The 27,840-nt window shown below is 42.0% G+C and overlaps 2 protein-coding genes across 6 annotated transcripts in view; both read right to left on the reverse strand.

The window, feature by feature from the left end:
* The window catches only part of CRIP3 (cysteine rich protein 3), a 33,954-nt gene extending 32,919 nt beyond the window's left edge, over nucleotides 1–1,035 (reverse strand). For all 5 annotated transcript variants that reach the window (XM_061398244.1, XM_061398243.1, XM_061398242.1 and 2 more), the window contains exon 1: nucleotides 950–1,035. The gene's annotated coding sequence lies outside the window, so the exon portion shown is untranslated. The remainder of the gene's footprint in view (nucleotides 1–949) is intronic.
* Nucleotides 590–27,821, reverse strand: ZNF318 (zinc finger protein 318). Its single transcript, XM_061398206.1, has 10 exons — nucleotides 27,207–27,821; nucleotides 24,463–24,614; nucleotides 18,392–19,031; nucleotides 15,726–17,171; nucleotides 13,993–14,092; nucleotides 11,549–11,853; nucleotides 6,879–7,079; nucleotides 6,323–6,422; nucleotides 5,277–5,395; nucleotides 590–4,991 (listed from the first exon to the last, which is right to left on the reverse strand). The coding sequence occupies exons 1-10, from the start codon at nucleotides 27,660–27,662 to the stop codon at nucleotides 1,683–1,685; spliced, it is 6,828 nt and encodes a 2,275-aa protein (XP_061254190.1). The 5' UTR covers nucleotides 27,663–27,821; the 3' UTR covers nucleotides 590–1,682.
* Nucleotides 27,822–27,840: the final 19 nt, after the last annotated feature.

Raw genomic sequence — 27,840 nt, forward strand, 5'->3', positions numbered from 1 at the left:
CCTTCCACAAGATGAAGAAGGGAGGCCAGGACAACTTCTAAATTTCTAAATCAGTGAAGAAAAATAGCCTTCATAAACTTAACTCAGGGATTCTGCAGCTCTGCACACAAGGAACAGGAAAAACAAGAATTCTTAGGAAAAAAGATCGGCAACTTTGCATTATTTTTGAGGCATGTGGGAAAATAAGACATCAAAGCCTCTATTGAGCCAGGTTACAGTGTCAAGAGGAAACTGGGACAGATATTAGAAAATCTAAGGACCAAGCTCCCTGTTGCCCAAGAACACCCTCAGCAAGAACCTGAGTATTTTGGGGAGCTCAGTTCCCAGAGGAGCACTGGGAGAGTCAACATAAAAGTATATAGAAAGCTGCATAACAGAAAGATGCCAAAACCAGACCTCTGCTGCCTACTCACTACCCATCCAGGAAGCACTGGGGCACAGACAATATCGGAACAGAAGTAGCCCTAACAACTGGGGAAAGAAGGTTGGGAGGGGGAGACAGACAATAGGGCAGAGGAAGTTCATTGTTCTAGCTTTCCTATAAAATTCAAATGTGTGTGGTTGCAAAACAAAAATCCAGAAAGAAACATGAGATTAATACATTTATTCCAAGTAATTAACACAATAAAAATAAAGTTAAACTTGTCCAAGTCAACTCATAAATCTTTAATCTTTTGAACAAATGTACAACCCAAAACATCACACTATGGAGGAAAAAATGGGAAAGGGAGAGGTAGAGGGAGGAATACATATAAGTGTGGAACAGAGAAGGAGTACAATCCCAAAACAAGCTTCAGATCCTCTACCTCTTCAGAACAGAAAATGGCTGCTAAATAATTTGCACAAAGTGTCAGTGGATCACAGTAACAATGAACAAAGGCCATTTCAAAAACAAAAGGGACCCCAAAAGCATATCTGCTCCTGGCACTAAGCCATGAATAAGCCTTACCGATTTGTTGTCTTCCAAAAGTGAGCCTGGTAGATTTTCTTCTATGTTTACTGAGGTCATTTCCAAATAGGTTTGTGGATTAGCAGGACCAGCTCAAGAAAGGGCAACAGAATGAAGGAAGTGTGGGGACTGACATGCCACAAGGAAATAAACAGTAAACAAAAGGGCTACTCACACTGCATTTCAAACAATGTTAAGGCAGGCCCATCCAAATGGAAAGCCTAAGAGATGAACAATCCTTCCTTCATCAGTAGTTTTCCATTTCAGCAGGCTTTCTTGTCTTTCTCCCAGAGATCCATCAGCTGCCCAAGAAATTGGGTGGGAATACAACACAGCAATTGGAGAAGTCAGCTCTGTCTCCCTCCTCCCCCAGAAATGGCAGAGTCAAAGCCAAAATACAATCAAAGCACACTAGGTGGTGAGCCAGATAGACATTTGATTTTAATGACAAAGTTGGAGAAAATAAATTGGCAAAAAAAAAAATAATAATAATAATTAACAGAAAATACTTTTTTTACAGATATGTATAGAAATTATGATTGATTTGTCTGGTTTCTTAAGGAAAAAAGGAACGGAGGTAAATTTTTTAGCTTCCATGAACATTTACTCTAAGATGCTGACTGCATCTCTTAGTGTAGGTTCCAGATGAGATCCAACTAGTCCTGGGTCACCTGGGCACCTGATTTCTAGAAGCCAATAGGATTCATCCACAAGTAGCTCTGAACGTGCTTTCTCAGCTGTGAACACTGGATTCCGTGTGGTCCTGGAGCGCATCAACAGCAGCTTCTTGTGCAACTATTTCCTGAGGGATCGTACTGCCTCCGGCTACCCGTTCCCTTGTATGGGACCCTGAAGCCACAGATTTTACCACATTCAAAGGGTTGTCACTATATTCATCTACTTGAGGAACTGCTACTTCCGTGATGGATGCATTCGGTATTTCTAGCTGCAATAGTCCCATCTCCAGGGAACTACACTCAGGAGGGTCACCTGGCTCAGAGAGAGGAGAACATATCTTCTCTTTTTGAACTCCAGATGTCCGTGTGACAAAATCAACAAGGTCTGGAAGGCAAGGAGATGGCCCAAGGCATAAAGGATTAATTGTTTCTGATTCCAATCTGAGTGAATCTTGTTTCTCTAATTTAGATGTTTCTTCTATTTCCTCAGGCATCATTCCTCCTGCTAACAGGTCCAGGGCCTGGTGTGTTCCCTCTAGGTTCCCCAAGCCAAGGCCAACATTTTCTATAGGAAGTCCAGTTTTCAAAATGTTAGGAGCGATCCTCCCAGTTCTGGGATTAGATGAGTTTTGTTCACCCTCTGCTCCAAAGTTCAGCACCAGGGTTTTGGGAGAATCTAAGGGAAACTCAGAAAAGGATGGTATTGGTTCAAAGTCGGTGAGAGTGGAGGGATTACCTCCTAGAGGAGACACAGAATTTTCTTCACATACTTTCTTAGACAGGGCAACTGGGGATCTATGTGCTGGGTCTACCCGAGTATTGCAGAAATCAACACCAATATCCCCCAGGCTTCCCAGGGCAGCAAGCTCTTCTACTTTTAAATCTGTAACTTCAAAGTTTTCTAAGGCCTTGCTCTCTATTGTCACTGTTAGTTCTGGATGGACATCTCGAGGCTCCAGGGCTTCTGCTTTTGGTTTCTCTGGGCTCTCCCAGGTTTCTGGATTCTTGTTCTCATCCCAGTCAGTCAGTTTATAGGTCATTTTACCCTGCAAGTCTTTTGATCTTTCTCTCTTCAGTTTGAGGCTTCTGTACCTAGAAGTTCTGGAAGCTGATTCTGGTGCTGAATTTTCTAGCCACTCCTCACTACAAGCTGGGACTCCTTGCTTCTGTTCATGGTCTTTCAAGCACATATCTGACCTGTATGGGGACTGAAGAAGCAATTCTGGGGCAGAAATTTTCACATCTTGTGGGTTCTGGAGTAAAGACCTAACTTCTGACGGAAATGAGTCTATTTTTGCCTTTGTGGAAGAGACAGTTTGTGTCTTCAATTCAGGTACTACTTTACCTTGAGTTTTACTTTCTGTTATCAATTTCCTGGACTGTTTAGCCTTTTTGTCAGTCCTATGGAAGTTGGGCTGTTCTACTTCTTCCTCCCACATGCATCTGTTCCCACTGTTCAAATTACAGTCCTCTATGCTATTGGGCCCAACATTGATATCTGTTCCCTCTCTCACTGTCCTTTCAGAGAGTTTCACTCCTTCTTCTTTTAGTTCAGTGCTTGTCTCTACTTCACTTTTCCCACAGTCCTTAGGTTGGTGGAGCTCCTGGCTTTGCTGCTTACTAGATTCCACAAGGTGGGTTTCTACCAACTTCTGAGATTGCATGGTATGACACTGTGTATCTGACAGCTCAGAGGCTGGCTCCACACCTGGTGGCCCAGGGTCTCCCAGATCAAGTTCAATTTTCCTCACTGGAGCTACATCCTTATTAGCATCACTCTGGAAGGAACCAGAGGCCCACTTGGCCAAAGTCTCTGTCTTTGGGGTAATAGTTTCATAAGGCCTGTTTTGGCACAACCTTGTCAGAGGCTGCAGGAAGCCATAGCTGCTGCCTCTGTTTTTGGAATCTACATTTTCTACAGCTGACAATCTTCCTAGGGACACCAGAGGTTTTGAAATGGGCTTTTCAGAGCTGCTGACCATAGGAGCAGAGACCAAATTTCTACCTGAAGGCAACTCCTCTTGGGATGCACTGCTGTTCAAAGTAGAAGTGGAAGAGGCATCTGAATTTTCAGCTCTATTTTCCCCGTTGGCTAATGGACCACCACTCAGCTTAGTCTCAGGGGCTCCTTTTCCACCACTACTATAGAATATGTCATACAGATCCTTAGCATTGGCTGTGGCTAAGCATGAATTACGCTTTTCCAATTTTTTGGCTTGTTCACTGAACACACTTGAGAGGGGAGGTGGAGGACGCACCAACACAGAGAATAGGGTCTGGTCCCGGTCACTCTCACTCACCCCAGGAGCCGTCTCATCAGAAGGAATGGCAGTAGGCTGTGCTGAGGCCATGATGGCTACCGGTAATACTGGGTTCAAAATGTTAGGACCCAGGAAGCCAGGGATGACAGTGTGAGATACAGCTGGGTTGGATTTCACTGGAGCCAAAATAGCATTTGCTTGGGCAGGAGAGGGGGAAGCTGGATGAGGTATAACTGGAGGTGGTGGAGGTGGTGGTGGAGGTGGAGGTGGAGGAGGTGGTAGCATTTGTTCAGGTATATGTGATGGCTCATTCTTTTCAGCCAGCACCATTTTTTCCTCTGGAGACCCTTTCAAAATCACCTCTTCCCCTCCAAATGCTTTAGAGATGATGTCGGGAGGCAAGAGGAGATCAGCTGAAGACTCTTTAACCACTGGCAGAGGCTTAGCAGTGGTTCCAGAAGATTTGATGGATAGAAAGGTGTTAAGCGGAGCTGGCTTGCTTACTGTGGCTGAACCTGATTTGCGGAGGACTGTGGATGGGATGGGCAGGTTGGGTCGGATCTTAGTCTGGGTTGAAGTTGTCACTACAGGCATCCAAGGACTAGTATGTGCAACAACAGTTTTCCCAGAGAGTTTGATTTTGATAGGCTTTGTCTTCCCAGGATCAGCTTTGCCATCCTCTTTGTCCTTACCACTTTCCACAATCTCTTCTTTGGGAATACTTGGGATCACTAAACTTTTTTCCTCCTCTTTTTCCGGCTTCTTCCAGCTGAATTTCCCAAAAGAGGAAGATATTGGTGGTTCTTTCTTTATTTCTTCTTTTAATTGGAGTTTGATGCTAGGCCTCTTTCTATTTTCAGCCTTTTCAGGGGAGTTTCTACCCTCAGAAAGCTGGTCCTCTAATTCCTCAGACACCCTGTCGTCCTCCTTTACTTCCTTCATAATCTTTGCCTGTTTTTCTTTCTTCTCTTCCTTTGGTCTCTCACTGAACTTGCGCTTCAGCTCACTCTGCCGCCGCCGTTCTGTCTCTAGGACCACGGCCAAGCCAGCCTGGCGGTCCAGATTCCGTCGTTCCTCATACAATGGGTTTTCAACCACATATTTCTAGGGAAGAGAAAAGATAAAGGCTCAATAACTGGGCAAAATACTTTAAGAGAGAAAATTTGGCCCTACCACTATTAGAACTCATTTAATGAAAATTCTGAGTCACCTTCCTCAAGGATAAATAAATGGTCCTCTAAGGTTAGCATTTCTTACTAGGATTGAGAACTTCCTTGTGGTTATACAGAATTTGAAGTGTTAAGGACTTTTTCTTGCTCTGAGCTTGACAACATCAAAAGGATTACTGTAGAAAGTAGGAAAACTCCATAGGCTACTACAAAGACCAACCTTATATTTCTCATTGTGTTGATAACCCTTCACATGTTGCTCTCCAGAAATTGGATCCCCCAAAAATTCCTCACAGAGCTGGCAGTAATATCCAGTGATGGGAATCAGAAACTCAGAGCCTGCAAGAAGTAGAACAAAGTCAAGAAAGTAAGTCATTTCTACCCAAGATGACAGCAACCAAAGGAAATCCCACTTCCCTTTTGCAGTAAAATGATTAACACTATAAAGGACTTTACTCACTTTCAAGTCAGAAGGAGCATTTAGAATCTCAATGGTGTTTTTCCAACTTAAAGCCTAAACTCAGGACCTCCATCCCTTCTACATTTTGGGAACACTAACTGGTTAATCCCCTAACTGGTTAATTCAGGAGTTTTCTGTGCCAGACTCATTTCTGTTGCTGATTCCCCTCAAATTCCAACTAGCACTAAGTATCTTAGGAGATTTAAAAATTATACTCCCCAAAAGCCCAGTACCATTTGTATGAGAATCTCTCATGTTGGTATTAATTACTTAGAAATTTATCTTCTACAGATATAAAGGATGTAGAAGCACTGACTACTTACAAAGGTAAGAAACTGAGAAGTTTAAAGACAAAGAAACTTTCTATTTCTCAACTTAGCCCCTAATAACAACTATTCAAAAATATTTTATAGTTCTTAGCTAAAAAGGCAGTTATTTTGCACCTCTTACTGTTCTTTTTCCCCTGGATTTCAAATAAGGTTTTAGTACATAAGTCAGTGGTGAAGAAAGTCATATTTTAGTCCATGTGCTGCCGAAGCGAGCACAAAGAAAGTTTTATTTTAGAGTGGTATGTGTGTGTTTAACATCTGTTAAGATTGTTTGCCATATGGGTAGAGATTGTTCCTGTCTTATAGCTCTCTTTATTTCTTTAGGACCTAGTTGTGCACATGGAATACAATATTCCAGCTTTGCTAAAAGTATTGGTTATGTTTCACTCTATGCTGCTTCCTTGCACCTTAGTTCAGGGATACCTCTTCCCTGACTGAATGTAAGGAAACCACAAAAATGGCAGGGAGGAAACTTACCTTTTGCAGGAACAGTTATCTTGTCAGTGCGCTTTACAGCATCTTGCTTGGCTTCATTCTGGGTCTTTGAAGCCCAAGGTCTGTTGTAGGGATCCAGTGTCTATTTGCAAGAGGCAGAGGCGCTCACACACAGCACTAAAATCTCAATGACCCACTTTTCTTTTTCTCCCCAACAACCAGGGGGGACCAGAAGCCCCCAGCTGCCCACCCCCACCCACTCTGCCAACTGTTTAAACGGAAATCACCTGTGGAAAAGGTAAACATATGTTAGAGCAAGTACTAGCAATGGATAAAATGAAACAAATAATCAGGTACTCAAGGAATCAAAAGAGGCAGCAGCCTCACTTACACTTGCCATGCTGTTTAGTTACAGGCAGGTCCCCTGGACTGAGCCCTGGGGATGATGTCTCCTTTGTTGGTACCTCTTGATTCTTCAGATTGGGGCTCCTGCCCACATGAGAATGTTGCATTTTCCAGCTTTGTAATACAGATGGGGGTATAGGAGTTTGAGGGGAAAGAGGGCAAGAACGGAAATAACAGAGGGCAAGATACCTACCTGTGTGTGCTTCTTATTGTGCATATGGGTGAAGAAGTCAAACATGGTCCCACAGATGGTGTTGCAGTCTTTGCACCAGTGATTGCCAGCATCATAATACTCATAGGCAGCAACAGGCTGATCAGACTGCTTAGCTGGCTGGGGGCTCTCAGCAGGCTTGGGGCTCTTAGTATGGGAATTCTCACTGTTTACCTTTGATTCCTAGAGGGGGAAAAACCTGTACTAAGGAGGAATTCAAGACAATCTAGATCTGTCTTCCCTCAGGAAAAAGCAGGTAGCTACTGCAATAACGGAAATAGGACCGTATGATCATATTTCTGCTAAAACTGCCTAAAGCTGCACAAACTGGGAAAACCCCATGAGAAATCTGTCTGTAAGACTCAAAGAGAATTAATTTGATTCCAGTGTCATGTCATTATGAAGAATAAATCATAATGACATTATATTTACTTATATATCTGAAAATATCTAGAAGAATACTCAGGATTATGGAAACATTGGCTGCCTCTGGGGAGGAAGGTAGAGAACAAGAGTGGATAGGAATCTTCTATAGTATCACCTTTGGTAGATGTTAGATGTGTTACCTATACAACTAAATACATTAGTTAAGTTTATCAACCATGATGACAACTAGGAAGGGAAGAGGAAATGGAAAAGGTAATTGACAGATTAAGCAAGTGAAAAAAAACAAACAAACCAGATGATAGTGAACTCTCTCATCACAGACACATCCAGTACAGAAAACTAGAGAACAAGGCTGGCATAGATAAAGGGGATAGTCATCTATTTAGGATAACTTACAGGAATCTGGGTAAAATGTTTCTAACTGCCTAAAATGTCACCATTAGAATTTAACATCTTTCAGTTAACATGAATCTTCTTTTAAAATATATCAACTCTCCAACATTAAGTGATCAATAATAAATAATATGAATTCATTTTTCAGCAAGCTGAGAACAGGGTATTCAGGAAATAAGAATTCTGGATAATATTGGGGACTGAGGCACATAAAAAAGATAATCCTGGAACACAGAGAAGGTGAGTATGAAGGAGGTTCCACAGTAGACACAATCAGGGAAGGGAGCACCTGGAATATTGGCTGGTGGGGAAAGGAAGACTAAATAGAGAAAGGGAAACAACTGAGATTTCAACAATAATCTTTCCCATTTACAGTCCTATTCAAGGGTCACTAAACAGATCATATCCAGCAGGTAAGGGATGGGCACATGCATACACTGCTGGTGAGTACTAACTGACACCACCTTTCCAGAAGACAATTGAGGAACACAAATTATATACCTCAAAATTCTTTATACCTTTGACCAAGCAATTCTATTCCATGATATTTATCCTCAGGAAATTAGGTCAAACTACAGGTGATTTAACTGGTTAAACTGTTATCCATACAACAATAAAAATAAGGTTGCTAAAATGGTATTATATAAGTCTATTTATTGACATGGAAAGACTGTCACGAAATACTACAAGAGTAAGTAACAAATACTTTCAGACTGTGGTGTTGGAGAAGACGCTTCAGAGTTTCCTGGACTGCAAGCAGATCAAACCAGTCAATTCTCAAGGAAATCAACCCTGAATATTCATTGAAAGGACTGATGATGAAGTTCCAATATTCTGGTCACATGATGCAAAGAGTTGACTCACTGGGAAAAAACCCCATTGCTGGGAAAGACCGAAGACAAAAGAAGTGGGCGGCAGAGGATGAGATGGTTAGATAGCATCACCAACTCAATGGACATGAATGTGAGCAACTATCGCCCACTAACTCTGGAGATAGTGGAAGACAAAAGAGCCTAGCATGCTGTAGTCCATGGTTGCAAAGCGTCAACATGACTTAGCAACTGAACAACGAAATAACAAAATACATTTGAATAGGACTTCCCTGGTGGTACAGTGGATAAGAATCTGCCTGGGGACACCAGTTCAATCTCTGGTCTGGGAAGATTCCACATGCTGTGGAGCAACTAAACCCAAGCACCAAGCACTCCAGGGTCCATGAGCCACAACTACTGAGCCAGTGTGCCCTGGAGACCATGCTCCACAAGAGAAGCCACCATCATGGGAAGGCCATGCATTGGCAATGAAGAGTAGCCCCCACTTGCCACAACTAGAGAAAATCTGTGCACAACAACAAAGAGCCAGTGCAACCAATTTAAAAAAAAAAAACACAAATCTATTAAAAGATGTATTTGAATAATCAATACAGATATGTGACTAGGCACAGAATGTTAAATGTCACTTTATCCAAAAGACTTTCCCTAACTACTCCATATTCCTTAGCCTGTTTTCGACTGAACCACCACCACCACCACCACCAACTACATAGTTCCTTTTTATACTTCCCATATCTAAACACTGTCTGGCACTTTTTTGGAGACCAAGAAATATTTATTAAATGAATGAACAGAAGAAGGTAATTTGGAATAATACCAACTCATTAGTAACAACTGTGTCTAAGTGAATGGAACTATGGAAATGTGCATGTGTTTACTTTTATGAAATGAGCTATTTAAGAGAAAGAAAATCAAACTAACCACACATTTTAAAAAGAGGCAAAGAAAGAAGAAAGACCAAAGACAGGTAGAAAACAGAGCTTGCAGAGAGAACATTCCTTATTGCTGAAATGAAAATCAAATTGCAACATATTCTTGTTAACTTCAGAGAACATTCTCTCACTCAAGTCAAGATGATAGTTTATCATGGGGTTGGTGCCTAAGCGGAACCCCAAATAATGTATAAGTCAACTACAAGCTCTTCTCCCATCAAAGGCCCTGAACTCAGTGGTCCTGGTATAAGAAAATAGTCCTACCTGGTTGAGAAAGAGAACTCTCCCAGGAAGACATAAAAAAATTAAAGCTTGGCTGACAGAGAATACAGAGTATCTTCTTCTCTAACCCCAATATTAACTGACCATCTACTATGTACTAGACATACCGGATGTCATGGGAAAACACAAAAATAAGTTATACTCTGTTATTCTCAAGAAGCTCTCATTTAGTGCAAGAAACAGGCATGAAATCAGGCATGAGTTTAATCATGCTTTCAGTAAGACAGAATGAAATACATTTTATAAAGGAACAAGGTAATATATTATGGGAATGCTAAAAAAAGGTCTGACTCAATCACAGTGGAATTCAGGAATTCTGCACCGAGGAGGGGAGTATTCAAGTTGGGCCTTAGTGGATGAGTAGAGTTGGGAGAAAGATCATTCCAGGCTAAGAGGATTATTAATGACTTCCTGAGAGCTACCTATTTGCTATGTGGCAGGTACTGAACTGTGTACTGGGGACTATACTGGAGAATGAGACAGATATGGTCCCTGATCCCTTGAACCTTAAAATCTAATTGGGGAACACATGTAATAATATAATTACAAGGCCATAAACGCTAAGAAGGAAAATGAAGGTATGAGAGTGTATATGAGGCAAATTTAACAACCTGGAAAATCAAGAAAGGGAGTCATGGAAATAATTTAAACTGAAATCTGAGGATGAATTTGAGTGAGAACACAGGGTAAGAAGAGTAGTAATTAGTAGGAGGAGAGGACACAAAGACATTAAAGATGATGAAACATTTATGGAATGAAAATGCCAGTAATGAAATTACAGAGAGCAAAGGAAAAGTAAGATTTGAAATGAGGCTGAAGAGGTAGGCAAAGTAGTATCATAACCACTGGCTGAATGTGGAGAAAGAATTAAGAGAGTAGCAGTACAAGCAAAAAAACTTGAAGGTGGCTTGAACTTGGATGGCAACAGAGATGATGAGATGAACGGAACTGAGATTTATTTTGGATGGAGAACTGGCAGACTCTGTAATCATATGGAGCAATTAGGAAGGGGGAGCACTAAGAATGCTTTTCCACTTGTTGGCATAAAAACTGTTGGACAGTAATGTCATTCACTGAGACAGGTAACAAACAGCAGAGGAAGAAAGATTAGAGGGAGGCTGAGCACAATCTTAGTTTAATTTAGAATACATTGATTTTAAGGTGTTAGAGACAATCAAGTGGAAATAGTGAGTAGTCTGTTGGACACTCAGACTTGAACCTTATTAGAATCACCTGAGCTAAAATATAAAACTGAAAGTTGTCAATATGGTATTTCAGCAGAGGACTGAATGAAATGACCTACGGAAAAAGCAGAATTCTGGAGACCTGGGCTAGAACTGAGTCCTGAAGAACTAAAATATTCAAAGATCAGGAAATTAAGCACAGCAGCTAACATATAAGAAGGAAAAGAAATGTGATGGGAGCCAAAGGAAGAAAACAGTTTTTCGGAGACAGTGGTTCCTTGTATCAAATACTGATTTAAGAACTGAAATTTGAGGCTGTTCAACATGGTGGTGACCTTGTTGCTAAACATGAACCAAAAAGGATTTCAAGTTGTGAGAAGACTAGAAGCTAGACTGAAGTGAGTTAAGGTGTAAATGCTAGATCCAGAACATGGAGGGCCCAGAATTCTACTTTGGAGGCAATGGGGAACTGCTAAAATTCTGAAGGACAGTACCACGATCTAAACTATGTTTTACAAAAATAACTAGCAAGAGTAAGAACAGTTTGGAAAAGGAAGCTAAGAAAATGGTTAGTTATAAGGCTGCTTTAGGAGTCCATGGAAATAAAAGATACAATAGAAATGGAAAAGTTGAGTCATTACCTTGCAATTGGAAGAGGAGTTTGAGGATGACGACACTTTTTCTGGGCTCTTGGATTTTTCTGCTTTCCCAGTCTTCTCTGTAGGCTCTCTACTGTCGCTTGAAGACTTCTGAGATTTATCAGAAATGTTAATTCCCAAGATCTGAGCCACTTTGTCCAGTTCAGACTGCTTTTTTTCTGCCTCTTCTGCCTCTTGTCGAAGATCTGCAATGTCCTTCATAATGTTATCCTGAAGCCGACTCACCTCTACTAGGAGTGGATCTTTGTGACCATCCTTCTCCCTTCGTTTCTTACGCAGCATTTCCCCTGAGTAGTCAAATGTCAACAGAAAGAAACACAGGAAAATTAACAAGCCATTTTTCAGTCATAAATACTAATTCTTAAGACTTTATGCTCATAAAATGTCTCTCCATGAAACATCCAAAAGCAGGTGAGACTTGCCCTCCACATGGGCCGGTTTAGGTGATGCTCCTATGGAAGTAAAGGTTGAGTGATTACATTATCTCTTAGGTAGGGGTTATTAGCTAAAGATCTACGGACAGGTTTCAAAGAGAGACTCCATGTATCCCTAAAAGGGTATATACAAGTTTATGTGCATGTGTCCTCCAAAAAGGTTAATATATGCTGTAACTGTAACACATGCATTCTGTGGCTGTTCTCTTCAGAGAACCAAATAATTATTCACATATTTGACTTTATCTGATTTAAGGACCCTTCACCAACACATCCATTGAGTTTTACATTTTACCGTAAGTTCATCTGATGTTATTTCTTATTTCAAACTTCAGATTCTCATGAATTAACCCTCACAGGATTAATAACTAAGCTTCTCATTCCTAAAAAGTCCAAAGCCAAACAAGAAATTACATCTTCTCCCACTCTCTGCTCTTCTGTTATCACCAAGTTGTCATATTCTATGTTCTTTCCTTAGTGTATATATGAAATCCTAAAAGCACTGGTGAAGAGGTATACTCAACAGAGGCATAATGGAACATCTTTTTGTGCCACAATGGAACATCTTTCTGTTGTGGGTGTATACAACATCTTTTTGTGTACACCCACAAATCAAAAAATGATAGGGATACATCAAAAGGACACAAGACATGTATAAACCTATGGCTCATTTGTGTTGATGTATGGCAGAAACCAATACAACACTGTAAAGCAATTATCGTCCAATTAAAAATAACTTTTAAAAAAAGGACACAGGAGTCAACTTAAAGGGGCTCTCATTGGCCAAATTTGGGGCAGTTTGAGCATAAAGATAAATAATAATAGTAAAATATTATATAAATGGATAAATGGGGGAGGAGGGGTGGGTAGAAAGCACCTCCTCATAGTAGAAAGCTAACCAATTAAGGTAAATGGAATGATGAAATTAGAAAATTACTATGTAACAATCAATAACTGATTTGGACAAGAAATCATCAATGAATACTAAAACTACTGGGCCAAAGTCTGAAGAGCAACTGAGTTATTTACACAGTCTCAAAGTATCCCCCCATAAGATACTTACTAATTGAAAAAGGTAAAATAGTAACCTTACAGTGGAGAAACTTGGCAGACATCATCTTAACCAAATGATCAAAGTTGACATCACCAGCATGGGACAAATCAACACCTGTTACGAACTTAGCATCATTTCTGTGATGTTCCTGTGCTAAAATGCACAACATGAATTTAATCATAAGGAAACATCAGACAAATCAAAATTAGAGGACATTCTACAAAACATGTGATCTCCTCTCAAGATTTGGGAACTGTTACAGATTAAAGGAGACTAAAAGAACATGACAACTGAATGCAATGCATAATCTTTAATTTTCTTTTGCTTCAGGACATCGTTGGAACAAGTGATAAAACATGAATAAGATTGGTAGACTGGTATATTACTGTTAATTTTCTAATTTGGTAAGTGTACTATGGTTATACAAGTGAATTCTTGTAGCCAGAAGACACACACTTGGGACCTTCCTGGCGGTCCAGGAGTTAGAACTTCCCACTTCCACTGCAGCGGACACAGTTGGGGAACTAAGACCCCAATCCCTGGTTGGGGAACTAAGACCCCACATGCTGCATAGTGCAGCCAAAAAATTTTAAAATATTTACAAAAAGAAGAAGATACACATTTAAGTGTTTAGGATTAAAGGAGTATCGTTCTACAGCTTATTCTTAAATAGTTCAGGAAAAATTACACCCACACCCACACACACAATTGAAAGAGAAAAACGAATATAGCAAATATGGTAAAATGCTAATAATAATGGAAAACACCTGAGAATTCTTTACACTACTAATGCAACTTTTCTATAAGTCTAATTATATCAAAATTTTTTTGAAAGTGAAGCCTCAATGTCAATGAACCTGTTTGAGAGTCCCCAAGGCTCTTCATTTGGATCTCTTACTAAAGTTACAACAAAAGGGCAGCCTAGGAGTGTCTGATACCTTGCTGTTTATGAAGCCGCTCCAACTCAGTTCTAAGATAGTACATCTTCTTCTGGCGAGCTTCACGGTCACTTTTCAGCTTTTCCCTCTCTTCAATAACCTGCAAAATAAAAAATGGTAACAGACCCTTTAGCCTACAACATCCCCCCTTTTCTATTGTTCTTTTCCAGAAAGCATCATACTAGATAACATCTGAATGCAAGAGTACAAACACCTGCACGCAGAGGCTCTGACTTTATAACGAAGATGATTATTTCATTCCAATTCAAGTCCCAGAATAGAATTATCCTTTCCAGAACTGTATTGATTGGAAACTACTATTTTTGTAGAAGCACTACACTATTAGATAGTAGTTCTGAGTCCAAAAGGAACCATCAAGAAGGGAATGAATATGTGTTGTGGATGAAGCACTGTGTTAGTTGCATTGTATGTATCATCTTATTTAATCATGATATTATCTCTTTCACAGTAAGAAAACTGAGGTTGCAAAAGACTAAGTAACATACCAAAGATCATATAGTAAGATGATTTTAAATCCAGGTATACATGCCCTAAAGCCTCTGGTCTTTCAACTATACTACTATCACCTAACGGGAAAAACAAATATGGCTTGTCCATAAGGAACTCAAGTGAAAACCCTGTGTACTGTCAGCCCTGACTTTAGTACTAGGGTCTTAAAGGTAAAGGAAAGGAAAAGCACTAGTCTTCAGAGAGTATCTCTGCAGTCTTAGGTTTTGTTGTATGGAAGTTCTTCTCTTTCCCAAAAGACTTCAAAAAAACAAACAAACAAAAAACACAAAACACTGAAGTTCAGGGTACCCAAGTACAATGGAAAATTAAGAGGTGTTTTTGGTCTTCTCAAGGATTAGCTAAATTTCTTTTAAACTAGAAAAAAATCAGATTAGCCTTCCAATTTCACCTTTTCTATTTTTCTCCTCAGGTCTTAATTATTTTATTAGCAAACCAAATTAACACATATTACAATTTTATGGTCCTTAGGTCACTGTGTTTAACCAAGTGAGTTGTTAGCTATCAAGTACCTTTAAAATAAACAGTATATATTAATTTTTCTATTCAAAATTCTATTCTGTATTCCTCACCTCTATGTAATTTTTACCTACTGCTTTAAAACATCTAAATTATTATATCTTTACCCCAGCCACTGCTTGCTTTCTATAGTCAAGGAACCCAATGAACCTTGACAGTATAAAAACTAATTTAAAAAAGTGTCATAAAATATATTATTATTCCTGGACTCTAAGTTAAACCAGAACAAACAAAGCTTATTTCTTGGTTTAGTCACCAAGCAACAACTAGTCAATAGTTTTTAAACTCCATAATCACTACAGAAAAAAGATCTAAAACTCACTGGGATAAAACACAGATTCCTTGATTTCTATGGAAATCAGGAAAGGAACCCAATTTTGGTTCCTCACTCTCTGATGAGTCATACTGAAGACTTCAAGGCTCCCAGCTCCTACCCATAGTGTACTAAGGCTGGTAATTGAGATAGAGAAATAAACTTAGGAAAAAGAAGTCTAGCAATCACAGTGGGACCTAGGGCCATACTTTAGGCCAAATGAGAAAACAGTAAAAGAAAAAATTATGGTAATAACAGCAGTCTCTAAAGATTGACTTGGACCTTGCAAATTTTTAGCTCCCTCTAAAAGACAAATACAAATTTATGTTAAAATAGAAGATGCAGGCACAGGAGGCCCAAAGCTAACACTCACCTTCTGTTTCTGGGAAGCACGGTTCTTCTCATCAGAAATCTTCTCTGGATTATATCTGATGAGTGATGGGATGGACACATGGACAGGCACTTGGGCAGTAGGAATTGAGCCCAGCACTGACTCCTCATGCTTGGGCTCATCAGGAGTCACAGTGGGGATCACACGGAGGTTGGGACGGCTGCGGGTAGCTTGTTTGCTAACTGGCACTGTCCTGTGTGAGTCTGGTAGAGGGTGATTTGAGGGTTGGGAGGCAGGGTACATGGGCCACCTTGAGGCTGCATATGCCATGTAGTGCCTATAGGCATCAAAGGAAGCAGGGGGAATGGCAGGTCCCTGGTAGTTTGGAGGTATCCGAGCTGCAGCAAACTGAGAGGCCCTTGGCACATGAAACTGAGATAAAGAAGCAGGGTGCGGAAGTCTAACTGGGGCAGATGGGGCTGATGGCAACATGCACCTGACTGCAACAGATGACTGAAACCCACTGCCAACCACCTCAGGTCCTACAATATGACCCATTGGATGGTCAGACTTTAAGAATGGGGGGCTGTTTTTTGTGAGCAAGTAAGGGTCCACAGGGGAGACCTGGTGTGGACGGGACACTTCTGGGGAGTGGGTATTGCTATGGTGCACCTCCACGCTCTCCAGTCTGTGAGGATCTGCAGAGCGCCGATCAGCTGAGAAACGGCGGTCAACGGAGGAACAGCGGTCTGCAGGAAAGTGCCGGTCAGCAGAGGAACGGCGGTCAGCAGAGGAACCTGACGGCTTTTTGCCATGAAGTCGTTCCTGTGTGCGTGCAGCCAGTTTACTAATCTCGGCTACCCCAATATCCAGCCCTATGGTCTTGAGCAAGTCATGAATCTTGGCATATTCTGGATTGGTCTCTTCTATTGATTCTAGCTTTACAGTTGGAGCTGAAGAGGGTAGGGAGCTTGCCTTCTGCCTCATAACTTCACTTTCAGAGCTCCCAAGGGGCTTTGGTGGAGATTCTGCTTTTAAATCCTCTTCTTCATCCCCATAGAGAAATTTCTCCTCATCCTCAATGTCAGGGAAGCTAAGTCGCCTTTTTTCCTGCGTACTGGTAGAATCTGCTAACATGCTCAGAATGCAGGAGAAACCACTGCCATCCTGGCTAGCTCTCTCGTGAGGAAGCAAGAAGTCTGTGTGTCGCTCTGGTCCCTCAGCCTTCATATCCAATTTTTCCTTGTGGCACAGAAAACTTCCAAACTTCTCTCTGAGGGGACTGTTGTCTTTGGGTATCCCAGGGAGGGGGCCCCATTGGTAGAGGTTGCCCTGAGATTCCTTCAGGGTAGTCTCTACCATAGTTCCCTTGTTGTTTTCAACCTCTGAGGCAAAAGCAGCAATAGCACCACTTAGTGGAAGAGATGAGTGTCCAGAGTAAAGAGGGTGATCCTGGCTGGAGCTGGTACTGCTGGGAAAACTCTCAAGCTGCAAAGATAAACATAACTAAATTAGCCTCTACATAGAATCTCAGAAAACTAGTAACTGAGATTAAAATAAATACTTTGTGATTCTTGAATTAACAGGGCAAAGATACATGTGGATGCAAGGGAGGTCCTTAGCCAGGTTCAAGATATGGTTTCCCATTTCTCCAGATGGTTCTGCTGTAGTAAAGGGAAATAGAAAAGAAGGCAGATTGAATCTTAACTTTTGCCCATTTGTTGTAGTCTTTAACAAGGAATCTGAATTCAAAAGGACTTTAGAGATGCCCTAGCTTACTTGCTTTCTCTTTTTATGAATCTTCAAAAAAAAAAATACAAGCAGAGCTACTTTGACGACTGAAGTACAGTCAGGAAACTCTGATCCCTAACTGATCAGTCTTCTCTTACTTTCCTAAGTGCCCTTAGGCACTTCAGAAACATTTAGCTCCTAGGAGAACAAGTAAAAACAAGTGCTCATGCCTGACCATCTTTCCGTAAGTGAGGAAAAAATATCAAGGTCCAGAATGGTTAAGTGACTTGTCTAAAAATCGCACAGCAAGTTGGTGATAGACATGGATCCAGAATTAGAATTATCTGATTTCTGCTCTAGTGTCCTACCACTCACACATTTTTTCCTCTCTTTAAAGAGATGAGGAAAATTCAATCAGCTCCTCCCTTTGCTTTCAAGCTTCATTTCCAAGAAACCTATATTCAAAGATCCTACAGGACTAGCCAACTTAGAGGAAAAAAAAAACTTTATATAATAGATACTCTCCAAAACGTCTGTCTAGAAAGCCTGTGTGCTTAGTCACTCAGTCATGTCTGACTCTTTGCAACCCTATGGACTGCAGCCCGCCAGGCTCCTCTGTCCATGTGATTCTCCAGGCAAGAATACTGGAGTGGGGTTTGCATTCCCTTCTCCAGGGGATCTTCATGACCCAGGTATTAAACTCAGGTCTCCTGCATTGCAGACAGATTCTTCCGTGGTCTGAGCCACCAGGGAGGCCCCTTAGGAAGCCTAATACGTAACAACAGAAGCCCTCTATTACTGCATTATGAGGCCTACAATTCCCTTAGAGTCCTGAAAGGTACAGCTCATAAGCATAACAATGTTACGCCAACATATATTCCAAAGATACCTTAGGGACACAGCCCCCGGGAAAGTAACTAGGCTTTAAAATATTGAGAAAAACAAGCAAGACACCCTAGAAGAAACACAGCATAGACCTGCAAGGAAGGCTCCATGTCCACCTCAATCCGCTTTTTCAGAATTGACTTCTTGGGCATCACAGATACTTCCTCAGGCCGATGTAAAGAATATCCTGGCTCCGATGCTGTTAGGACACCTGACAATCCAGGGATGGGACAACTAGTGCCGCCACTATCAACTCCCACCAGCTCCTGACTCAAGCTCCTACTTCGTTCCTCCTCTTCCTCTCGTTTTCGCCTGGCGAGGTCCAGCTCTCGAAACTCAGGGTCTAAAAACCTAGGGCTTGGGCTCCGTCTACGCTGTCGATAGTTGCGAGTCCCTGATGTAAAACTCGGGTGATCACTTCCCATGTTGTGCATCTTCTCTGTGTCATCATAGCGGGGCCGTTTGGCCTCCCGGCTACTTTCCTCAGGTCGTATAGAGTAGGAGCCTTTGAGTTTGTCTCTATTCCGTTCTGTTCCCCGCAACAGATCATCATGACAACTGATATGAGGACTATAATCAGATCGATGCAGGAAAGTTTCTCTTGCTCGGTAGTCCTCATCAAGTTGTCCCAAGAAGGGACTGAGAGGTGCCTCCTCCCGGGAAATATATCGTTCAAGACCTCGAGAGCATTGGGAGCTTCGAGTGAAGACAGAATCATCAGTCAGGTCATCCCTGAGGAAAGAGACAAGCATCACTGAATATAATGGACTTGGAAAGAGCAAGACCAGACAAGGCTAAGAGAGACTGACATCTGGCAAGGGGGCTGTAGAATGCTTAGAACAAAAGACAGTAATCATGAAGTCAGAACAAATCTACATATATACATGCAACATTTCTTCTCCCTTTTCCCAGAGCATATGCAGCTGCAGCCTCTAACCAATGGAAGAGATTGCTAATCTATCTGGACAGAATTCTTTCTTTGATTAGACTTTGGGGATGCAGAGTCTCATGCAAAGGTCTTAGAGATGTGAAAATACCACTACCAGACTACAAAGAGTCCTGGTCACACAACTTCACACTAGCTCTTTGCTACTAAAACTTTGGTCTGAATAAGCAACATCAGTATTTCCCAGGAACTTTTTTTAGAGATGCAGATTCTCAGGTACCACCCTGCATGCCGGGTATAGCCAAAAAAAAAATTTTAAGGTGTAAAACAAAAACTGTAAAAACAAAATTTGAGTTAGAGCAGGCCAACTTTACCTGTTTATATTGTCAAATTCTACAGAATATTTCATTTGTAAAAAAAAGAGTTTCACTGTGGGAAAAAAAATTGTTTTTAACCACTGATCTATCCAATTGGCATGATTTTCTTGTAAGTTTTAGAAGGTTCTGCAATTGCTTCATTTCACTGGATCATATATTAAAAACCACAAAACTCCCTCACAGTCTGTTTTGTTATACTCTTTCCTGCCTTGCCTGAATATCCATAAGCATTTTGTTAATCTTGAGCCCAGAAAAAAAGTATGTGAAGGTTATCTCACTATATATTTCTATTAGATTTATTATAGAAATAAAAAGGTCTTAGACTTTTAAGGCATGAAGGTAAAAATACAGGATGGAACATCTGTCCTTTCAGCTCAGATCTCTATACCACATACAGTATCCTAATCTTCTGGGGCATTATGGTCACAGAGCTTCTGTTTTTGCTGTTTAGTTGCTAAGTCCTGTCTGATTCTTTGAGACTCCATGGACTGCAGCCCTGTCAGACTCCTCTTTCCATGGAATTCTCCAGGCAAGAATACTGGAGTGGGTTGCTTTATCCTTCCCCAGGGGATCTGTCTGACCCAGGGATTGAATCTGCATTTACTGCATTGGCAGATGGATTCTTTACCACTGAGCCACCAGGTAAGCCCCAGGGAGCTTCTACTGCCCCCTAAAAGTTTCTGATTTAAATCACAGAAACAAAGATCCCCTAGCACTTCAAGCTTTTCTGGTGGCTCAGTGGTAAAGAATCCACCTGCAATGCAGGAGACTTGGGTTGGATCCCTAGGTTGGGAAGATCCCCTGGAGAAGGAAATAGCAACCCTCTCCAGTGTTCCTGTCTGGGAAATCCCATGGCAGAGGAGACTGACAGGCTGCAGTCTATGGGGTGACAAAGAGTTGGACACAACTGAGCAGCTAAACAAGAATGAAGCACTTTAAGCATACAACTTAGAAAAACTTACACGTCACTCACATTTCAGAGTGAATTACTATCTACAGGATGGTAATTATTCCTGTCTTCTACAGTTTCTAGGAGCTATTTCTGCTTTTTTGAAGTTTCGAAAAATGACTTTTGTTTTTTTATGACAGTTGTTTTCCTATTTCTGGGACTAAAGTTAGTAGAACATCAAAGAGCTGCTTTTTCTCATTCACTAGCACAGCCCTTGTTCAGTTTTACACTGAGGTTACAGCTATAAGTAACTTTATGAAAGACTATAAAGGATAAATTTTATCACCTCTTCTATAAGAATGTCATCTATGGGAATCGAGGTTCCTGTTACTCACCTCCTCCCCAAGTATTTAGGGAATTTTGTGGTCTCAATGTACTATGAAATAATAGGAAAGAATGAGAATGACCAAAGATGATCTCTGAAATCAAACATAAATAGAGTAAACTATTTTACTTTGCAGGTCTGCCAGCCATAAACACATCTTTTTTCAGGGAGGAATGTCCATGAGTTGAGTCACTCCACTGCCAAAACACCATCTATATACATAGTCTCTGATCACATTAGCATAGGGGAAAATTACAAGCTCCATGGCTAGTAGGCAAGTTCATCCATTGCTCCTATATTCAGCTTTCTCCACCAAGAGACATACTAGCCTCAAATCTAATCCAATATTAAACATCGAGAAGCTAGAAATAATGAAATGGCTCTCAGAAAGACTCAATCCAAACCTGCAATCTCCTGCAAAAGGAGGCAAAAACCAATAAAAGGAGGAATAGAAACAGTTAAAAGAATGCGCTAATGTGTAAATACAGGCAGAAATCAGGTTGCCTGTTAGAAGCTCATGTCCTCCTTCCCTAGTTTTCCCAAAGGATGAGAGAGAACTGACTGCAATAAAAGTGAGTCCTAAAAAGGGCCCCATCTCCTGCAGCTCAGAACAGTCCAGTGACAAACTCTCTCTGAAAGCTTTGGTCAAGTCCAACTCTTTTCTTAAAAAATTGACTGAATGATGTAGGTGATGGGTACCTAGAGGCTCACTGAACTATTCTACTTTTTCTGTGTTTACAAATTCCCTTAAGCAAGTTAAAAAAAACCAATACATATGTCCACAGAAGTTTGTACACCAATATTCACAGCAGCATTATTCATAACAGCCAAAAAGTAGAAACAACTAAAATGCTATCCATCCACTCAACACTGGTAACAGATAAACAAAATACATATACAATGAAATTATCAGCAATAAAAAAATTGAAGCACTGTTACATGTAAAAACATGAATGAACCTTGAAAACATTATGCTACGTGAAAGAAGCCAGTCACAAAAGACCACACATTGTATGATACTATTTATATGAAATGGCCAGAATAAATACAGAAGAAGGTTAGTGATAGGCTGGGGGGTGGGTAGGTGAGACTAAGGATAAGGCAAAAAGAAAAAATTTTTAATTGATCACAGTGGTATATGTACAACTCTATGAATATACTAAAAATCACTGAACTGTACACTCTAGATGGGTGAATTGCATGGTATATGAATTATGGCTAAATAAAAAAGCTGCTAAAAAATGTATATGGTAAGAAAAAAAAGGTTCTCCAGAGCTCAAACTTCCCATTATTTTCCTGTGCTGATTCCTCAAAATGCCTGAAGAAAGCTGTTGTGTTTCTGTCTTTTCCCTAAGGCAAGTAACAGGGAAAAATCCTACTCCCTACATCAAGGCAAGAAGGAGTCAGGAGATGAGACTACCATGAATGGAATGTATAATGTGCAGAATACTCTGATAAACAAGGGAAATCAACCTCACATCTACACTTATTCAGAAACTCAGAGTCTTCACACAACCTATTCACACAACCTATTCACACTTCCTTTTCAGAATAAGTTACAGTCCTGCACAGAGAACTGCTGTGGTGAGGAGACTGACAACCCTGGCAATCTGACTGTAACCCAAACCTGGTATAAAATTTAACAGATCGAATATGGGAAGAGAAAGAACACAGGGTCTCAGGAAAAAATAAACACACACCTACATACAAACGATGGAAATGGCCTGCTTCATTAGCTGAAGACTGGACTCACAGTCAGGAAGACACTTTGCGAATGTCAACGTTCGTATGGCCTGGTTTTAGCAGACAGTAATTATCGACACAAAGCAGATTGAGCAAGAGTGCTGAGGGCAAAAAAGTCTAAAGAATGGCCTGGAACCTCCTTTTAGAACCTTAATCTCACTTTCTCTAAAATAAATTTCTCTCTCTGAAATAGGATTCAAGGGAGAAAATTACTACCTTAAATACAGAGAGGAAATTTTTTTAATTTTTATAACTTATAAACAGACAATCGTTTACCTGAAGCACACATGCATAACAAAGTTTATGGAAAGGGGAGCTGACACCCTAGAACTAGCAAGAGGAAATGCTAGTCACACCAAAACCTGAGCTCCTAAGGAAGGAAGAGAATCACATCATGCACCACCTACTCGGACTGCTTGCCTACTCAATCATCTCCCAAAATAGAAGCAGCTAGAAGGGCATGGGCTGTTGCCTCAATTAAGTGATATAGTCACATACCTTGAAGCTCTATCTTCAGAAGCTTCAGTGTTATATGATTGTCCTGCCTTGCTTCACTGCATTGAATAGCCACTGAAGCTTTGAAGTAAATATTACCAAAGGGCAGCACTGGTCCTCACACTTCCTGCCCAGCTGTCCCCCACCTGCCTGCCTATATTCTGTGCACTACTTCACGGAGAGTCACAGTTTAAAAGAACATTATATTGATTTACTGCTACTGCTAAACATTTGTGAAAACTCCCAATATACTTGGCAGAAACCGTTAACAGACATGGTTCTCAGCTCTCAGAAAGAGTGCTTTCCCTGCACTCCCATTCTAGCTCTTTTACTTTTGCGAGGTGAAAAACATGTAATGCGTTATTTACTTCCCATACATAACTAAGTTCCTAGTACCTGAAATCTATATTTAACACCCTGTGGAGTATATTTGCCCTTCCTTAGCCCTCAGTGGTTGTAAAGTAATAACTGAAATTAAACATTTTTAAAGATCTCTAACTTTCTATTAATGCCTATATATGTGTGTGTGTGTGTGTGTGTGTATATAATAAACATGAATTTATCTAAACCTTTTCTGAATCTATATATATTTCATCCTGGACAAGCTAAAAAATAACACCATTTAAACAAAGATTTCTAAGGACTTCCCTGGTGGTCCAGAGGTTAAGAATCTGCCAGTCAATACACGGGACACAGGTTTGATCCCTGGTCCGGGAGATTCCATATGCTGTGGGGCAACTAAGCCAGTGTACCCCAACTACTGAGTCCAAGCTCTAGAGCCTGTGCTGTGCAACAAGAGAAGCCACTGCAGTAAGAAGCCCGTGGGTTGCAACTAGAGTAGTCCCTACTCAATGCAACTAGAGAAAGCTCGATTGCATCAATGAAGACCCAGTGCAGCCATAAATAAGTAGATTTCCTAGATATCTTATTTTGTTCAGAACTTTCCTTTGCAGAAGGGACCCCCCTAGTTCCACTATTTTAGAATCTGTATCATCTCAACTGTTTTTAATTTGGGGGACTGTTTATATTCCCTCAACTTCCCCCTTTCCAGTTGGGGCCAGGATGACCATTTTTTTTTTGGCCATGCCATGCTGCACTCAGGATCGTAGTTCCCTGGCCAGGGATTGAACCCATGCCTCCTACAGTGGAAGCACAGAGTCTTAACCACTGGACCACTAGGGAAGTCTTAGATCTTTTAAAGTCTTTTTTTCTACATAATTGTTTCAGCAACAGAGTCTACCCCACTCTTTCCAATGTAATACTTTGTACTGGACATAGGGCATAAACTTCAGTGCTGGCACCACCCTTTCAAATACATCATTCAGAAAACAGCAACATTTCTACCTTCAAGTACTCATATGAAGTGCCCTGTCTCAGATGAAGCCTACCTGTCTGCATCCTCCAGATTTTCCACTGGTGACCCCAGTCGATCACTAAGCCGCCTCCGTTCTGGTATGCCAACACAGAAGTGGTCATTGCCAACTGTGATCCGTAAGCTCTGTTCCAAAGAAGAGTCAGATCTCAGACCAGGAGAGCGTCTCTACAAGAGTAAAAGATAGTAACAGTCAATAGGGTCAAGACATTCCTACACTCAAACTGTTCTCCTTTCTAAAGCTATAGTCCACAGGGTGAGAGATGATTATGGTAAGATACTACTCCAAAAATAAAGGATTTTAAAAAAATTATCAAGGACTTCACCAGTGGTCTAATGGCCTGGGTTCCATTTCTGGTTGGGGAACTAGATCCCACATGCCACAATTAAAGTATTCCCATGCTCCAACTAAGACCTTGTGCAGCCAAATAAACAAACATTTATATATATATATATATACATATACATATACACACAGACACACACATACACATTTTAAATTATCAATTTCTTAGATGAAAGTCCATACTTCCAATCCTCCTAAATTCTTTAATTTCCTGGCACCAGGAATGGGGCCAGAGGAGTAAATTAAGTCTGCTACCAGAATCTTTACATTTCCACTAAAGGAGACAAGCCAAACACAGGTTAAGAAAAAAAAATATTTCTGATGGCACTGTGAAGTGTTATAAAGTCATTAAAACATGATAACATGAAAGACTGGGGAAAAGGAGCTACTTCAGATAAGATGATTAGAAAAGGCTTTCTGAGGTGATACCATTTAATCTGGAGCCTGAATGATGAGATATCAGTCTTGCAAAGAACAGATGGAAGATGTTTCAGGCCAAAAGAGCATGTTCTATAATGAACTTAGCATGTTTGGGGGAACAGAAATGTGGCCAGCATGACTGCAGTGAAGTGACACAAAACAGGCAGAAGCCACAGTTAGGAAATCTGGATTTTTATTCTTAGTTTAACAAGTCACAGAAGGGGTTCAAGCAGGGAGTGACATTACTACATACTTCCTCTAGATGCTCACTCTGTTCACATCCTCATCTTCAGGTCTTTATTAAGAAATCACCTTCCCAGAAGGCCTTCTCTGGCTACCTTACCAAAAATTGTAACTCCTTTCTGTTTTTTCTCTTAACACTTAATCATATTTAACATGCCAAGACATTTTACTTCTCTTATTATCCAACTCCCCCTGTCAGAATATAAGCTCTACTAGGGCAGGGTTTTTGACTGGTTTGTTCATTATTATATTCCCAGTGCCCAGAACAGCATGGTAAGGGTTCAATAAATATTTCTCAAATACATAAAATGGATGTCTTTAAAAATCATTTTTATTTCTAGGTATAGAAAAAAACTGGATGGTAACAAAAGTGGAGTGTAATGGAGCCTAATGCAATAAACTAAGCAAGAGATAATAAAGTTTAGATAAGAATGATGGCAGGAAGACAACAGTTTGGAGGATGTATTTTGGAGGTAGAGCTGATAGTTTGATAGATGAAGTTATCCCTGCAGACTGGGAGAAGGGAGATGATCACTGTTTCTGGCTGAGCAGCGGGTGATGTCATTTACTGAGACAAAAGACTGGAGCAAATAGGTTGTGCATTGGAGAAGAAAGGGGAAGTTATGGAAACTCATTGTTTTTTGTTTTCCTTACTTTCTCTGTAGTGATTAACATTCAGACTATCATACTCAGCTATGAAAATCTTAAAATCTTAATAAGTCAATTCACCTATGACCAGAGTACCCAAATACTGTTAGAGAGCCACTAAATAAAACAGAAACGTTGTCACCTTTTTTAAAGGATTGGTTAACTAATAATAAAAAAAAATACCAAAACACCAGATCCTGCCCAGAGGCTCTACTAACAGAGAGATGCATGAAAAGTCAGTATTACCTCTAAACTAACCTTCTTAACCTCATGCTCTGTCCCTTCAGCAGGCAAACTTAACAGTTAAATTCAGGGTATTGGGAACCAGGTAAAGAACTGAATCACACTCCACTTCTTACAGGCATCACCTTGATTAAGTTTCTTAAATCTCTGTGAGTTCCTCAGCTGTTAGATAAGGAGGAACCCTCCCCGCCCCCCGCGAAAGGGCGTGAATGTTCACAGAGAACGTGTAAAGTGAAGGGCTGAGCATCAATCCTGCCACACAACTAGGTTAAGTGGAGGCACCTATTACAACGACTGTAGATACCCATACTTCGATTTCGGAGAAGCAGCTCCAACACAGAGTACGAACAGGTTACATTCTCTCGGTGTACATTCTCTCGGTGTCTACCCTGGGAACTGTCTAAGCCACCCTAAGTCGCCACAAAGAGATTTCACCCTTTTCAGATCCAGGGCGCAGCTCAGTTCTAGCGGGACACACACAAAACCATCCAACTCTAAGGACACCAACTACTGAAAAAGTACCAGGCACACGGCGTGGAGGAGCTTCCCCTCGCCCGGCAAACTTTTTCACACCTCACACAGAGGGAGAGAACCAGCCTATTCCCAGGAAACGCAGCACGGCGTCCCAAGCCGGCGCCCGGCCGCGTCCCGAATCCGTTATTGTGCAAATGAAGTTCCCGGGGCTGACCAGGAACCTCCTGGTTCGGGCGTCGCTGAGGGGGCCCATGGGGATGAAGGGCCTTCCATGTGGGGACCCCGGCCTGGAGGCCTCGGGTCGTCCGGGCGGCGGGCGTTTCTGAAAGCGGGAATCCCGGGCGAGGGGGCTAGAGCACAGAGTCCGGGTGAAGGGGTGGGATTACCCGGCTGCCGCTGTCGCCTGGATGGTCTCCGCGGCCGTCCCTGGCGAAGTCGGCGCGGGACTCCCCCCGGCTGCTCCCTCGGAAGCCGGCCGAGCCCGGCGGGAAGAGTCGTCTGCCCCGCGGCGGCGACGGGGAGCCGCGACGGGCCCGCGGCGGGGACGGGGAGCCGCGACGACCCCGTGGCGGGGACGGCGAGGCCCGGCGGCCGCGGGGCGGAGACGGGGAGGCGCGGCGACCCCGCGGAGGGGACGGAGAGGCCCGGCGGCCGCGGTGCCCTGAGGGAGAGCGGGGCCGGCGAGCCGGCGTCCGCGACGAGGAGGAGCAGGAGGACGGCGGTGAGGTGCGGCGAGCCGGGCCTGAGGAGGAGCCGGAGCTGCGGCCGGTGCGCGGGTCGCCCCCGCCGCTCTCTTTAGGCCGGTGTGAAGAGACGGAGGAGCGGGCGCCGCTGCGGTACATGGCTCTGGCAGCCGCGGCCACGGCGGCAGCGTCGACCTGGGGGCGCCCCGGACGCGGGCCCCCAGCGCGCCGCCGCAGCTGCAACCCCGGCCGCCACGGCCGCCGTGCGCCGCCCCCGCAGCCGGAGCAGCCCCCTCCCCTCAGCCCCGCGCCTCCCCTGGGGCCCGGTCGAGCGCGC

The sequence above is a fragment of the Bos javanicus genome, chromosome 23 (assembly GCF_032452875.1).
Source record: "Bos javanicus breed banteng chromosome 23, ARS-OSU_banteng_1.0, whole genome shotgun sequence".
NCBI classification, from domain to species: Eukaryota; Metazoa; Chordata; class Mammalia; order Artiodactyla; family Bovidae; genus Bos; species Bos javanicus.